The sequence below is a fragment of the Eptatretus burgeri genome, chromosome 2 (genome assembly GCF_056783735.1).
Source record: "Eptatretus burgeri isolate ZD-2024b chromosome 2, Ebu_testis_v1, whole genome shotgun sequence".
Classification (NCBI taxonomy): domain Eukaryota; kingdom Metazoa; phylum Chordata; class Myxini; order Myxiniformes; family Myxinidae; genus Eptatretus; species Eptatretus burgeri.
This window is the reverse complement of record NC_140962.1, coordinates 122,056,586-122,069,876: the sequence shown is the minus strand read 5'-3', so window position 1 is coordinate 122,069,876 and position 13,291 is coordinate 122,056,586. Positions and strand designations below refer to the sequence as shown.

Here is a 13,291-nt window from a genome sequence, read left to right as displayed (position 1 = left end):
CAGGTCAAAAATTTAAAACATTTGAAATTATTTTTTTTAATTTAAACTTCACTACATCAATAATATACCCCAAAGGAACCTCCATGCCAAATATCAGCATCCTAGTACACATATTAAATGAATGGCAAGCTTCGAAATAACTTGCACCAAAAACTTTAACATTTTCACGCTCATGCTGACACTCACGCTCACGCCGGGGGTATCGCTATAGCTCTCTGTTCTTCGAACAGGCGAGCTAAAAATGGATTATATTTCAATTTTTTGTCACCGATCTTCATAAAATACCGCATAATGAGAAAGTGAAAACAAGTTTTCAGAAATTTTTGTGAATTCATTAAAAATGAAAATCTGAAATGTCTTTGTGTCAATCAGTATTCAACACCTTTGCAGCAACACTCCAAATTGAGCTCAGGTACATCCAATTTCCTTTGATCGTCCTTCAGATGTCTCCACAACTTGATTGGAGTCCAACTGTGGCCAAGTCAATTGATTGGACATGATTTCAAAAGAAACACACCTTTCTATATGGGGTCCCACAGTTGACAGTGCATGTCAGAGCAGAAACTCTACCATGAGGTACAAGGAATTGTCATTAGAACTCCAAGATAGAATTGTGAGGAGGCATAGATCTGGGGAAGGGGATAAAACAAGTTATCAAGTGTTGAAAGTTCTAAAGAGCATAGTAAGCTCCATCATTAGGAAATAGAAAGAATAATGAGCCACCCAGACTCTGCCTGGTGCTGGCCGTCCGACCAAACTGAGCAGCTGGGCAAGAAGGTCCTTGGTCATTGATTTGACCAAGAACCCAATGACCACTCTGAGAACTACAGAGTTCCTTGGCTGGGATGGGAAAACCTGTGAGGACAACAATCTCTGCAGCTCTTCACAAATCTTGGCTTTATGGGAGAGTGGCCAGACAGAAGCCACTTCTTAGAAAAAGGCTCATGACAGCACGTCTAAGACTTTGCAAAAAGGCACGTGAAAGACTGAAAGCATGAGGCAAAATATTCTGTGATCTGATGAGACAAAAATTGAACTCTTTGGCCTGAATGCAAAGCGCTATGTCTGGCAGAAATTAAGCACAGCTCACACCCATCTAATACCATACATACCGTGACGAATGGTGGTGGCAGCATCATGCTATGGGGATGCTTTTCGGTGGCAGGGATGAGAGGACTTGTAGGGATAGAGGGAACAATGAATGAAGCCAAATACAGACAAATTATTGAGGCAACAGGCAAACCGGACAATGACCCGAAGCATACAGCCAAAGCAACACTGGAATGGCGATAGAACAAGAATGTGAAAGTCCTTGAGTGGCTCAGCCAAAGCCCCGACTTGAATGCCATTGAGAATTTTTGGAATGACTTGAAGATTGCTGTTCATCAACACTTCCCTCAAACTTGACAGAGCTTGAGCAAATCTGCAAGGAAGAATTAGGGGGAAATCCCCAAATCCAGATGTGCAAGCTGATACAGACATACCCAAGAAGACTCGAAGCTGTAATCACTGCCAAACGCACTTCTTCAATGTATTGACTCAGGGGGTTGAATACTTGTTGATGCAAGACATTTCAGCTTTTTATTTTTTAATCAATTTGTAAAAAAATTCGAAAAACATGTTTTCACTTCGTGATTGTGGGGTATTTTGTGCAAATCGGTGACAAATTTAAATTTAATCCATTTTATATTCAGGTTGTAACACAACAAAATTTGAAAAAGGACAAGGGCTGTGAATACTTTGTGAAGGCACTGCAAGTCGAATTGGCTAATCCACCCAGTTTTTACCTCTACCATCGAAGGTGGATGGCGGTTATGTTTTCACCCGTGTTTGTCTATCTGTCTGCCCATGAGTATGATATCTCAAAAGGTTATGTCCAGATTCTTATGCAACTTGGTGAACAGGTTGGGTGTATGACGAGGACAAATCGATTCAATTTTGGTGAAGATCTGGATCTGGATCCTGATACTAAAACATTTAATAAATAGTGACTCTTTACCATTGAGAGATGGGGCCAAAAACGATGTAGAGCACAATATCTCAAAAAGTTAGGGACATATTCGGATGAAACTTGATGGACAGCTTGGGTGTGTGACAAGGAAGAATTAATTCAATTTTCGTGAAAATCCGAATCCAGATCCAGACACGAGAATTTTTATTTTTGAATGTGGTTCTTCATAATTGAATGATATATCGCATGATATTTCAAAAGTTGTCGACGTATTATGACAAAACTTGGTGGATGAGTTTGGTTTTAGGTGACAAGAACAAGCCGATTCGATTTTCATTCAGGTTCAGATCCAGATCTGGCCTATCAGTAGGATACAAAACATCAACTGTTCAGCCTGGTGGATTTATGCACTTTGCTAAATACCATTCTAGTTCTTTCTTTAATTTATAGATCAGTTGATTTGGAGTACAACACAAAGCTAGACTAACGGTGGTCGTTAGCAAAACTGTCAGTCAGAACAAAAGAGGTGTTCCTTCCTTCCTGACACGATCAAAATGCATCGCAGCACTCTTCCAGGGTCATGAATAGTAATGAGCTGTTTTGTGCATATTATTTGAACGACCTTGTGGGACGACCTTTCGGATATATTTGGAATGTAAATAGTTTTTCAAAATGTATGTTATCTGGAGGTACAGTTTTTAAAACAAGCTCTGGAGTCATGATCAGCACTCGCTCGTATCACTTTACATTTTGTTGCAGTTCACTCATTTATAAACATTAGCACCTGCCACCTATTGTACTACAAGCACATTTCAATCCTTGCTTGATCACTGAGCACTGTGTTTTAAAGGTCTCATGACACTCAAAAGTACTGAAATTGCATATATATATATATATATATATATATATATATATATATATATATATATATATATATATATATATATCTATCCTATAGGAGTTTTTCATCATGATTTCTGATCTAACAATTTTTTCACAATACTCGTTCTGTAAAATGTAAAATTAAAAAAACAAACCTCTTGGGGAACGCCCCTAAAAATTCTGCCGAAATCTCCTGAACGACGTATAACCCACATGACGTCATCTCCAGAACAACAAAGGCTGCACGTAAATTACTCGGGTTGGTGGTCTATGTGATTGTATTGGCTTCCTGTGTGTTTCCACATTCGATTGCTCGACTCAATCGCTTCGTTCATTTCTGCTTTTAAAAAATCAAACATTTGGTTTTGAATAATGGATGACATGGACTTTGATTTGTCTGGTAGCGATGGTGAGTGTGAGAGAAATGAAGGATTTTGGTCTGAATCAGATGGAGAATTGTCGGATGACGTGGTCGCGGGAGGTGAAGTTCAGGCAGCTGGAAATGGAAGACTGCCTTACCAGTTCGAGCCCGAAGCAGGACAAGCAGAGGAAACTGGCGATGAAATTCCCGGAGTTCATGATGATCGGGAGGACATCGAAGGAAGACTTGGCAATAACAACTAGTTAGACTAAATCCTATTCATAATTCAATAATGTAAATTCGACTTGCATACTGCTCGATATCAGAAATATTTTAGTGAGGTGATGTGACCAGCGCAGCGCAGCGGACATGTTGCACCGCGGCGAATGAATCGCAAGGCCAGCGCATATCATCGGCCATATCTCTCCGCGCATAAAACGAAGCAATCTCGCTGTCCGGATACAATGAAAACTTGTGTGCAGAACACACCTTGCGACACAATTGTCTAGAGTAGTCCAATAAATCTGACGTTCTGTTGCATTTTTATTTATTTTATTCTTACTGTCGTCATGTAGCGCCAGTAGAAAACAATGAAGAAAAGAGAATAATAAAAGAAAGCTACAGCACGTCAGATTTATCGGACTAGTTGGACGGACGACGGATTTATCGGACTAGTCTAGACTCTAGAGTTGACAAGTAACTTGTATTAGCATGCACACAATATATAAGTCGATGCGTAAGAGTCCCGAGGCTATGAGGCCGTGTAATAGGACATATAAATTTCTTTCATAGTTGTGCCAACATATTTTTCCCTGTTCATTTATTACAGCATTTTGGCTAAATGTTAATTGATAGCAAGCCAATGGAAGCAGTACCTGCACTTTAGAATAAATCCATGTATGTCGAGTGCAGCCATACCTGGCTTGCATGTATGTGGAATCGTACCTATCCCAGCAGGCTGGTTTCAACGAACAATTCAATAAGCTGCAAAATGTGGGTGCAGGTTTTTCACATTGTTTGATTTTAAAATTATCTCCTTGCACCTTGAAATGATGCAATATTTATCTTTAGTATTTTACTTGTATGTCCCTGTAAGTTTCTTTTTTAATGGAAAGGTTCAGCAGTCATATTTTATATTTTGTGAACATGGTATAGCCCTTTATTGTGCATACATGTATTGGATTTGTACATGACTACGACAAGGTAGTAAAGGGATAAATAATTGCCTCGTGATTGTTGTGCATACACGGCTCAGAAGCAGAATTTCTTTTCCGCGAAAAAATCACAGGAATTAAGACGATCAGTGAGATAGCAAACCATGTGCACAATGCATTTGTACGTACTTTATACGGCGCGCGACGTCTAATCAATCCACTCTGAGCGAGTCGCGTTCTGGAGATGACGTCAACGGTCACGTGACCTGCGGTTCGCTGAACTCAACTTTTTTGAGTTGCGGGGCATAGCAAGTTGTGAAAAGCACTAAAAATGTTCGAAATATTGGTCTAATTATCCTATTGTTGATTTTAAAAAAGAAACATGGGTGATTTCTTCACTAGGAAGGTCAAGTTAGTATATAACTAACCAGAAACTTTTGAGTGTCATGGGACCTTTAAATTAAGAATTATACAATTTATTTCAGAAAGGAGCACACTTTGCAAAAAAAAAAAAAAAATTATGCAATTGAATCGTTTAGTCGATTCAGAGTACAAGTTGAGGCCTGGACTTATGGGGAGGAAAAGTATTGAATTATATGGTTTGTTTTCAGCTGTGCTGAGCGAGTGCATTCGTACGCTGTCTGTGCTTCCTCCTCACTTGGAATTGTGGACCCGAGCAAGTGACTTTGTTGGGGAGATGCTGCAGTCTTCAAATGCCAATCTACAGTATATGGGTATGTAACAGCATGGTACTCTGAACTAAGGCTCGGTTTGTATGCTCACCAAAGGCATTGCACAAAATATGTGTGCACTGGAAAGGAAGAGGCCAATGGGGAGGTTAAGGGAGAGAAAATAAAATTGAGAAAAGGGAGGTAATGGCAGGGAGGGAGGAGGTGGAGAGTGGAATGTATGAAGAGAAGTGGGGAGGGTTCAATCTGTACTTTTGTGTACGTAATATGTAAATGGATCATTTACCTTTTTATAGCTGAACTTATTAAATTATGTATATTTTAAAGGATGAACCTTTTCGTTCCACCACTGAAGGTTGGGGGCAGTTTTTGTTTTCACCCCTGTGTGTCTATTTGTTACTTGCAAAATTGAAGATTCGCAAGTACGGTATATTGGTTGGTCGCGTTCGTTATTCTGTTTGTTTGTCTGTATGTCAATCACCTGCAGGTCACATTTTTACTCCGATCTTCACGAGACCTCACCATCTGGTGGAGGTAGTGAACGAGCTGGAAGCCTCTTGTTTTTGAGGTCAATAGGTCAAAGGTTAAAGTCACTTAAATCGTCAATTTTTAACCGCTTCACTTGACACCTATATACAGGGGGTCCCCCTATCCATCGTCATCTGTCAATTTACCAAACTTCCACGCAATGTGAGAACGGTCTCGAGCAGGTGGCGTGACATCGTGCCGCTTCGCTACCCACAATGGTCTACGATGCTCCCTCTCCCGGTCTGTGTATACCATGTTGTGGTTGTGGACGAACATCATGAGAGCGTGGAATTTACCATGTTGTTTCTCTGTAATCTTGTAACCATGAGCAGAAAGTGTCGTGGCAGTTGAAAGTGGAGCAGTTCGGGCAACGCGGCCCGTGCTGCAGGCATGGCCGAAGTAGGCGTGACTGAAGTGGGTGTGGTGTCCATGGGAGCTCTTTGTGGGGGTGGGGTCCCATGTGGACACTGAAGGGGGTCGCAGCACGAATGTTAGGTTTTGTGGCAAGAGTGCATGTGCTGACACAAAGGCTGGACCCTGGGTCTATGGGGGAATCCATGGGGACCTGTGGGGAGAATAATTTAGAAGGTGAAGGACTGATGCAGGCAGCATGACAGAGACGATGAGAGATTTTCAACGTGTGAGACTGCTGAATTATCATGATAAAATAATTAAAAATTACTGTAAGTATGAAAAAAAGGTGTTTGGTTTTGAAAATTATTTTAATTTACCGTATTTTTTTTTCCTGTGTTTTGTGTGTTTCATATGTATTGTTTGTTTGCTGGCCTTGTTGAGTGGTGTTGTATAGGACGTAAACTAAGTGTTGGAACGCATCCCCCCTTATTTACATCAATTCTTATGGAGAAAAATTCCCCGCTATCCATCGTTTCATTACGAGTCCAACTTTTCTGGAACATATCCTGGATATACAGAATAGCGAGAACCCCCAATTTATACTGTATATATAACTAAAAAACATGGGTGGATGGTTAACCCCCATCGAGGTGAAACCTTTGCTGACCCCTGTGATTATGTCTATTAATTACGTACTGTTTGAACGCGAGTTGGGCCGTGAGTACGTCTTAATTACTTATTATTGGACCTTGACTACGTCTATTAATTATGGACTATTGGAAGACACTTTTTAGGCATGTGGACCGTTAGATCTTTTAAACCATTTTCACCTATTATACTTTTTGGGCCTTTAATAACAATTTATACCCTTTAAGACCCCAAAGACCATTTTGACACTTCAAGCCCCTATCGACCCCAAAGACCCTTTTAGAACCTTAAGACCATCGAACCTTTATAACCCCACAACCCTGTAAGTCCCATAAGATGCCGAGGACCCTTAAGACTGCTTCGACATTTATACCCTTTATAACCTCAAGACCCCAAAAATTCTTTAGAACCCGTAAACCCCATTAAAAAGTCCCCAAAGACCCTATAGACCCCATTAGATGTTCGGCTGAGGGCTTTTTACAGTAACACTTGAGGGTCACCGGTCAAAATCCAAAGGCCCCCCATTGGTAGACCACACCAGTAACAAGCGAAGAGGGTGCAAAACTGAATTAATTAATTTTATCTTTATTTTTTTCAGGTTCTGCTCATCTTAGTTATTAGCATTAGGAAAGGTCCGACGCGTCACGGGGGCCAAGTCCGACGCGTCGCGGGGGCCAAGTCCGACGCGTCGCGGGGGCCAAGTCCGACGCGTCGCGGGGGCCAAGTCCGACGCGTCGCGGGGGCCAAGTCCGACGCGTCGCGGGGGCCAAGTCCGACGCGTCGCGGGGTCCAAGTCCGACGCGTCGCGGGGTCCAAGTCCGACGCGTCGCGGGGTCCAAGTCCGACGCGTCGCGGGGTCCAAGTCCGACGCGTCGCGGGGTCCAAGTCCGACGCGTCGCGGGGTCCAAGTCTGACGCGTCGCGGGGTCCAAGTCCGACGCGTCGTGGGGTCCAAGTCTGACGCGTCGCGGGGGCAAGTCCGACGCGTCGCGAGGTCCAAGTCCGAGGCGTCGAAGACAAAACGGTGACCATGACAACAATTTCACCCCCATCACAATCAAATATGATATTTTTGTGATTTTTTTTTTTGCCAAACCTCAGGAATTTTTATCGATATCACAATGAAACTTACTCAGATTATTTGTAAGCATGTGAAGAACTCTATATGTGTATAACATCTTGTGAAAATTAGCCAACGGTCAAGGTCAATGCCATCCAAAACATGTCAGACACCTATTAGGCGGCGATTGGAAAATGTTTCCACCAAACTTCCTCATGTAAAACATTTGCTAAGTCAAAATTTCCAAATTACAACATTGCTGTTTCCATGGCAACAATTATTTATTTGGAGAGTATCGTGCTACGCAAGACATTTCTCTTGTTTGGTTGTATGTTTGGCTGTCTGCGATAGCCAAGGATTCTCTGAAGAGACCTGGTACCAAAGGAATTAATTCTCCATCTCAGATCCCTGGTCCAATTAATTCTCCATGTCAGTCCAAGTCTCACATCCGTAGAGCAAGACTGGAAGCACGAAGGCCGTGAAGACTCGGACTTTTGTCCTGCACAGGTACCGACAGCACCACACCCCATGATCCAGTGAATCCATGACTCCCAAGGCCTGATCCAGATGTATATTAACCTCTGGCTCACAGCCAGCAGAGACATGGCTCTCACTGCCAAAGTAACTGAATCTCTCCGTGACCTCAACATCCTCACCTAAAACAGGTCAAGACAAGACAGCAGCATCCAATATGTCATTGCAAGCCTGAATCTTAGTTTTGACCCAGGAAACCCTTAATCCCAGAGGCTCCGACTCCTCATTCAGCACCTCGAGCGCCCCCAAAACGATATCCAGAGTCTCCGCAAAGATGACTTCATCACCTACGAAATAAAGGTCAGAGATCGGTACCTGTGCAGGAGGACCAAGCGATGCACCGCAGCTTGATCTCTCCCACATCCTCCCCAGAATCCAGTCCGTACAACTTCTGAAAAGTGTGGGAGCCAGTACACACCCCTGATGAACTCCAGTAATAACCGGAAATAAGTCAGAGATGGTATCACCACATCTCGCAGCACTCTCAGCTCTCAGTACCAGAGTATAGTTCAGACATCAGATTGATCAGTTTTGGTGACACCCCACGAAGATCAAGAGTCCTCCAGAGGGCATCCTGATTCATTGAATCGAACGCTTTACAGAGATCAACATCGACTGCAAGCAGCCCCTGCCGAAACTCTCGCCTGCGTTCGGTGAGAAAACGAAGAGCAAAAATACAGTTAATTGTTGACCTCTGTTCTTAATGCTCGTGCTCAAGCAGAAGGTGGTGAACCCCATCACCAATTATCTGAGCAAAGACTTTGCCGGGTACTGAATGCAGCATCACCCTTTGGTAGTTGTTGCGGTCCTGGTGATCACCCTTCCATTTCCAGAGAGGGACAACAAGGCCCCTCTTCCAGCCAGTTGGGATGATGCCTGTGTTGCATGCAGTTCTGTGCTCTGCCTGAAACGACACGAGTTCAGCATCTCGACCAGCCTTGAGAAATTCACCATGAATGCCACAGATCCCAGGAGCTTTACCCCATTTCAACTGGTTCACCACAGCCTGTGATTCCACAAATGAAAGTGGATCACTGTTGATTGGAGGGACAGCACTAGGGCGAGTAACAACCCTGACATCCAACTCTCAACAGCTGGTGGATCAGCCTTGTACAGCCGCTCAAAGTAACCGGCCCAGTGGGCCTTCACTTCAGACTCCTCTGTCAAGAGCCTAAAACCCTCTGCTCAAACTGCAGTACACCGAGGGATGGGCTTGGAGGAACACAATCCACAAATTTCCCTGTAAGCCGGTTGAGAATCGCTTGACCACAGGTGATGCTCTACCCCCTCGCAGATTCCTTGCACATAGGCCTCCTTGTCCACCCTTAATACACGTTTAGTTTTATGCCTCAGTTCCTGAACAGCTCAGCTCTGCCATTAAGCCTGGACCTGCGACTCTGGTCAATGGTATCCAGAATCCCTTGAGAGACAAAATTCTTCTTTGCCCTGCGGTGAGTTCCAAGACATCCACCGGCAACAACAAGTATGCTGGCCTTGAAGGCACTCCACAACTCTTCAGGGTTCCCCAAAGTACCCAGTCCCCCTAAATCCCCACTCAGTCTGTTCGCAAACTGCTCAGCTACCCTCTCATCCTTGAGCTTGCCAACATCCAGCCGAGGCTGGGATGGTACCATTCTCCCAGATTTTAGCTGCAACTTCAAAGTTGCTACAACAAGCTGGTGGTCAGTATTGAGGAACTGTACAATCCAGTGGACCTTGCAGTTCTGGATCATCCTCCAGTGACCATCAATGAGCACATGGTCCATCTCCTTTGCCACACCACCAGTGTTAGACTTCATATACGAATGAGGAGCCTGAGGGTGCTGAAACCATGAACCAGCCACCCTAAGTCAATGACTTCTTCCAAAGTCAAGGAACTTTGTGCTATTCTGGTTCACAGTTCCAGACCCATGGGGATCAATACATGTCTCATAACCATCCCTATCAGTTCCAGTCGATGCATTGAAATCTCCCAGACTAGAAGAGTATCTCGCCTGGGGCACTGATCATCCACAGACTCTTGTGCAGCATAGAATGCATCCTTCATGATGAAATCACTCACCTCAGTCGGAGTATATACAGAGACCAGGGAAACGACACCCAAGGAGTGACAAATTATTTTTCTCATAATATGCTCGTTGACTGGTGTTATCTCAATTATCATTGGAGTCAGCTTATTGGACACAGCTACAGCAACTACTTGGGCATGGTAACCATCAGAGTGACTCGACCAATAGAAGGTGTAACCACCCACTATTATCTCACCATTATCCGGTCTCCGAACCTCAGAGAGTGCTGCAATCGCGATGTTCAAACGCTTGAGCTTTGTTGATACCAGAGACAGGTGATCATCCTCTTTTGGAGATGGGACATTCCAGGCATCCACCCTAAAGGATAACTTCAGGTTAACCCAAGGAGTCCGCCGTCTGGTGGACGACACCTCAGCACCATTCCACCACACACCACCGCAATCTGACCCTGGAGGTTTACCCCATGGTTTTCCTCCAATCATCAAGGAACGGGGCTCCCAAAGGTTTTCCAAAGGAAATCTGAAAACCCCAATCCTGTCACCCGTTGAGCTGCCCTGCGGAGGGTAGCAGCACAGGAAGTACGCCCACGGAGTGGGTTTTCAGATTTCCTTACATTTGTGGGTTTTGCGGAATGAAGTGTTTCATGGTCGCCGTCGTGCAAATCCGGCCACCAACCTCCGAAAAAAAAAGAAAAAAAAAGTAACCCAACTGCAGGAGGACGTCTGCAGACACAGTTGGGCACTAGAATTGGATGGCTGTTGGCCCACAAGGAGCCCCTCCGCCCTTTTAAAGGGTGTGTGACAAGGAAGAATTAATTAGAATTTGAGGAAGATACAGATACGATAGTTACCTTCTCCACTGAAGGTGAAGGAGGTTATGTTTTCACTGCTTTCTGTCTGTTTTTTGTTTGTTTTGTTGTTTGCAGGATATCTCCAAAAGTTGGGGATGGATCCAGATTAAATTTTGTGGACAAGGCCAAACTGATTAGATTATGGTGAAGATCTGAATATGGATCCAGCTAATCGAATTTTTAAAGTGATTCTTCACCAATGAGAGATCGTGCTAAACCGATATCTAGCACGATAACTGAAAAAGTAGTCGATTGATTCGGACTTGCAGGTGGACAGGTTCGGACAGGTTGGTGGACAGGTTGGGTGGACAGGCAAGGACAAATTGATTCGATTTTGGTGAATATCCAAATCCGGATCTGGATACGAGAATTATTTATTTTTAAAGCGATTCTTCACTTTTCAGAGTTTGGGCCAAAAACGATATAGTACTGTATAGCATGATATTTGAAATATATATTGGTCCGATATGTTCTCGTGGATCAGGCATTACGTGGCGGAGGTATGTGCTCTACTGAGTGCCCTTCTAGTTTTTTTTCAGTGATTCTTCACTTCGGAGAGATAGGGTCAAAAATGATATATAGCAAGATATCTCAAAAATTATGGATGGATTTGGACGAAATTTGGTAGATAGGTTGAGTGAGACAAAGATGAATTGGTTAGATTTTTGGTGAAGATCCAGATCCGGATATGGTCATTAAAATTTTTCTTTTGTTAAGTGATTCTTCACCATTGAGAGAGGGGCCAACAACAACATATGGTTGGTGTGATATCTCAAAGCGTTGTGGATGGATTATGACGAAACTTGGTGGATGGGTTGGTTCGGTGACGAGAACAAACCGATTAGGTTTTGGTTAAGGTACGGATTCAGATCCGGCCTATCAGTGGGATACATGACGTAAACTGTTCAGCCTGGAGGAGATATGCGCTCTAACGAGTGCCGTTCTCATAACCTCCGCTAACGAAGGTGTACGGAGGTCATGTTTTCACCCCGTCTGTCTGTCTCTGTTTGTTTGTCTGTGAGCAGGATATCTCAAAAAGTTGTTGACGGATTTGGACGAAATTTAGTGGTGTGTGTGCGTGTGTGTGTGCGTGTGTGTGTGTGTGTGTGTGTGTGTGTGCGTGTGCGTGTGCGTGTGCGTGTGCGTGTGCGTGTGCGTGTGCGTGTGCGTGTGCGTGTGTGTGTGTGAGAGTGAGAGAGAGACAAGAACGAAATGATTATATTTTGGTGGAAATTCGGATGCGGATAGTAGAATTTTTCAACTGATTCTTCACTATTGAGAAATAGGGCCTAATACGATATATAGCACTGTATCTTAAAAGGTTATGGACCTATTCGGATGAAACTTGGTTGACAGGTTGGGTGTGTGACAAGGACGAACTGATTAGATTTTCGTGAAGATTCGAATCTTCATCCGACATTTTAAAAAAGTGATTCTTCACCATTGAGAGATGGGGCCAAAATGATATATAGCACAATATTTCAAAAAGTTGTGGACGAGTTATGACAAATCTAAGTGGATGAGTTATGACAAATCTAAGTGGATGAGTTGGGTAGGTGACAAGAACAAGTCACTTACAAAACGTAAACTATTCAGCCTGGCAGAGGGATGCGCTCCACCGAGTGTCATTGTAATTGTCAATGCTTTAATTTGAAACGTACAAAACTGAAACCCACCAAATGATGTGTGCTTTATTGCAGCATTAACACCTTTAATGCTGCAGGTATTAGCATTGATTACAAACCCCTTTAGCATAGTTCTAAGTGTCTATTTATTTCTCCTCCCTCAAAACCACATGCTGTTTACTTTCAAAGCATTATCAGAGTTTGAATACATGAGTGTCCTGTACACATCCTTGGGTTTCTGTAGACTTGATTTGCTTCAAGGGACGATGGGGCGATCTTTGTGTTTGTGCCTTCAAGCAGTGTTGTGGCAAATATGTTGCACAGGTGTGCGCTGCTTGGCTGATATGGCGCGGGTCGATCCTGGCACCGTGCTGTGCCACCGGCCATCTGTACTGTGTGCCCTCGAGCAGCCAGACCCAGCTATCCGGAGGAGGGTGAGTTAAGTTTGGTTTCCTGGCTATATGCATTATGTATCCTGCTCAGTAAATCTGAGATGATTGTTGAACACCTGCTTGAAATGACAGCAATGCTATTGTTCTAACACAAACCAACCCCACAAACCCTTATGATGTCACAACAGAAGCCATTGGGCCATGCTTTTTCGTTTTTATGCAATGAGGCTATTT

The 13,291-nt window shown here is 43.6% G+C and overlaps 1 protein-coding gene across 3 annotated transcripts in view; it reads left to right on the top strand.

Annotated features, from left to right (window-relative positions):
- Positions 1-13,291, top strand: part of AP4E1 (adaptor related protein complex 4 subunit epsilon 1) — a 137,634-nt gene that overhangs the window by 55,403 nt on the left and 68,940 nt on the right. For all 3 annotated transcript variants that reach the window (XM_085871033.1, XM_085871032.1, XM_085871034.1), the window contains 2 exons: positions 4,960-5,082; positions 12,990-13,099. In XM_085871033.1, the coding sequence (XP_085727159.1) occupies positions 4,960-5,082; positions 12,990-13,099 (233 nt within the window). The remainder of the gene's footprint in view (positions 1-4,959; positions 5,083-12,989; positions 13,100-13,291) is intronic.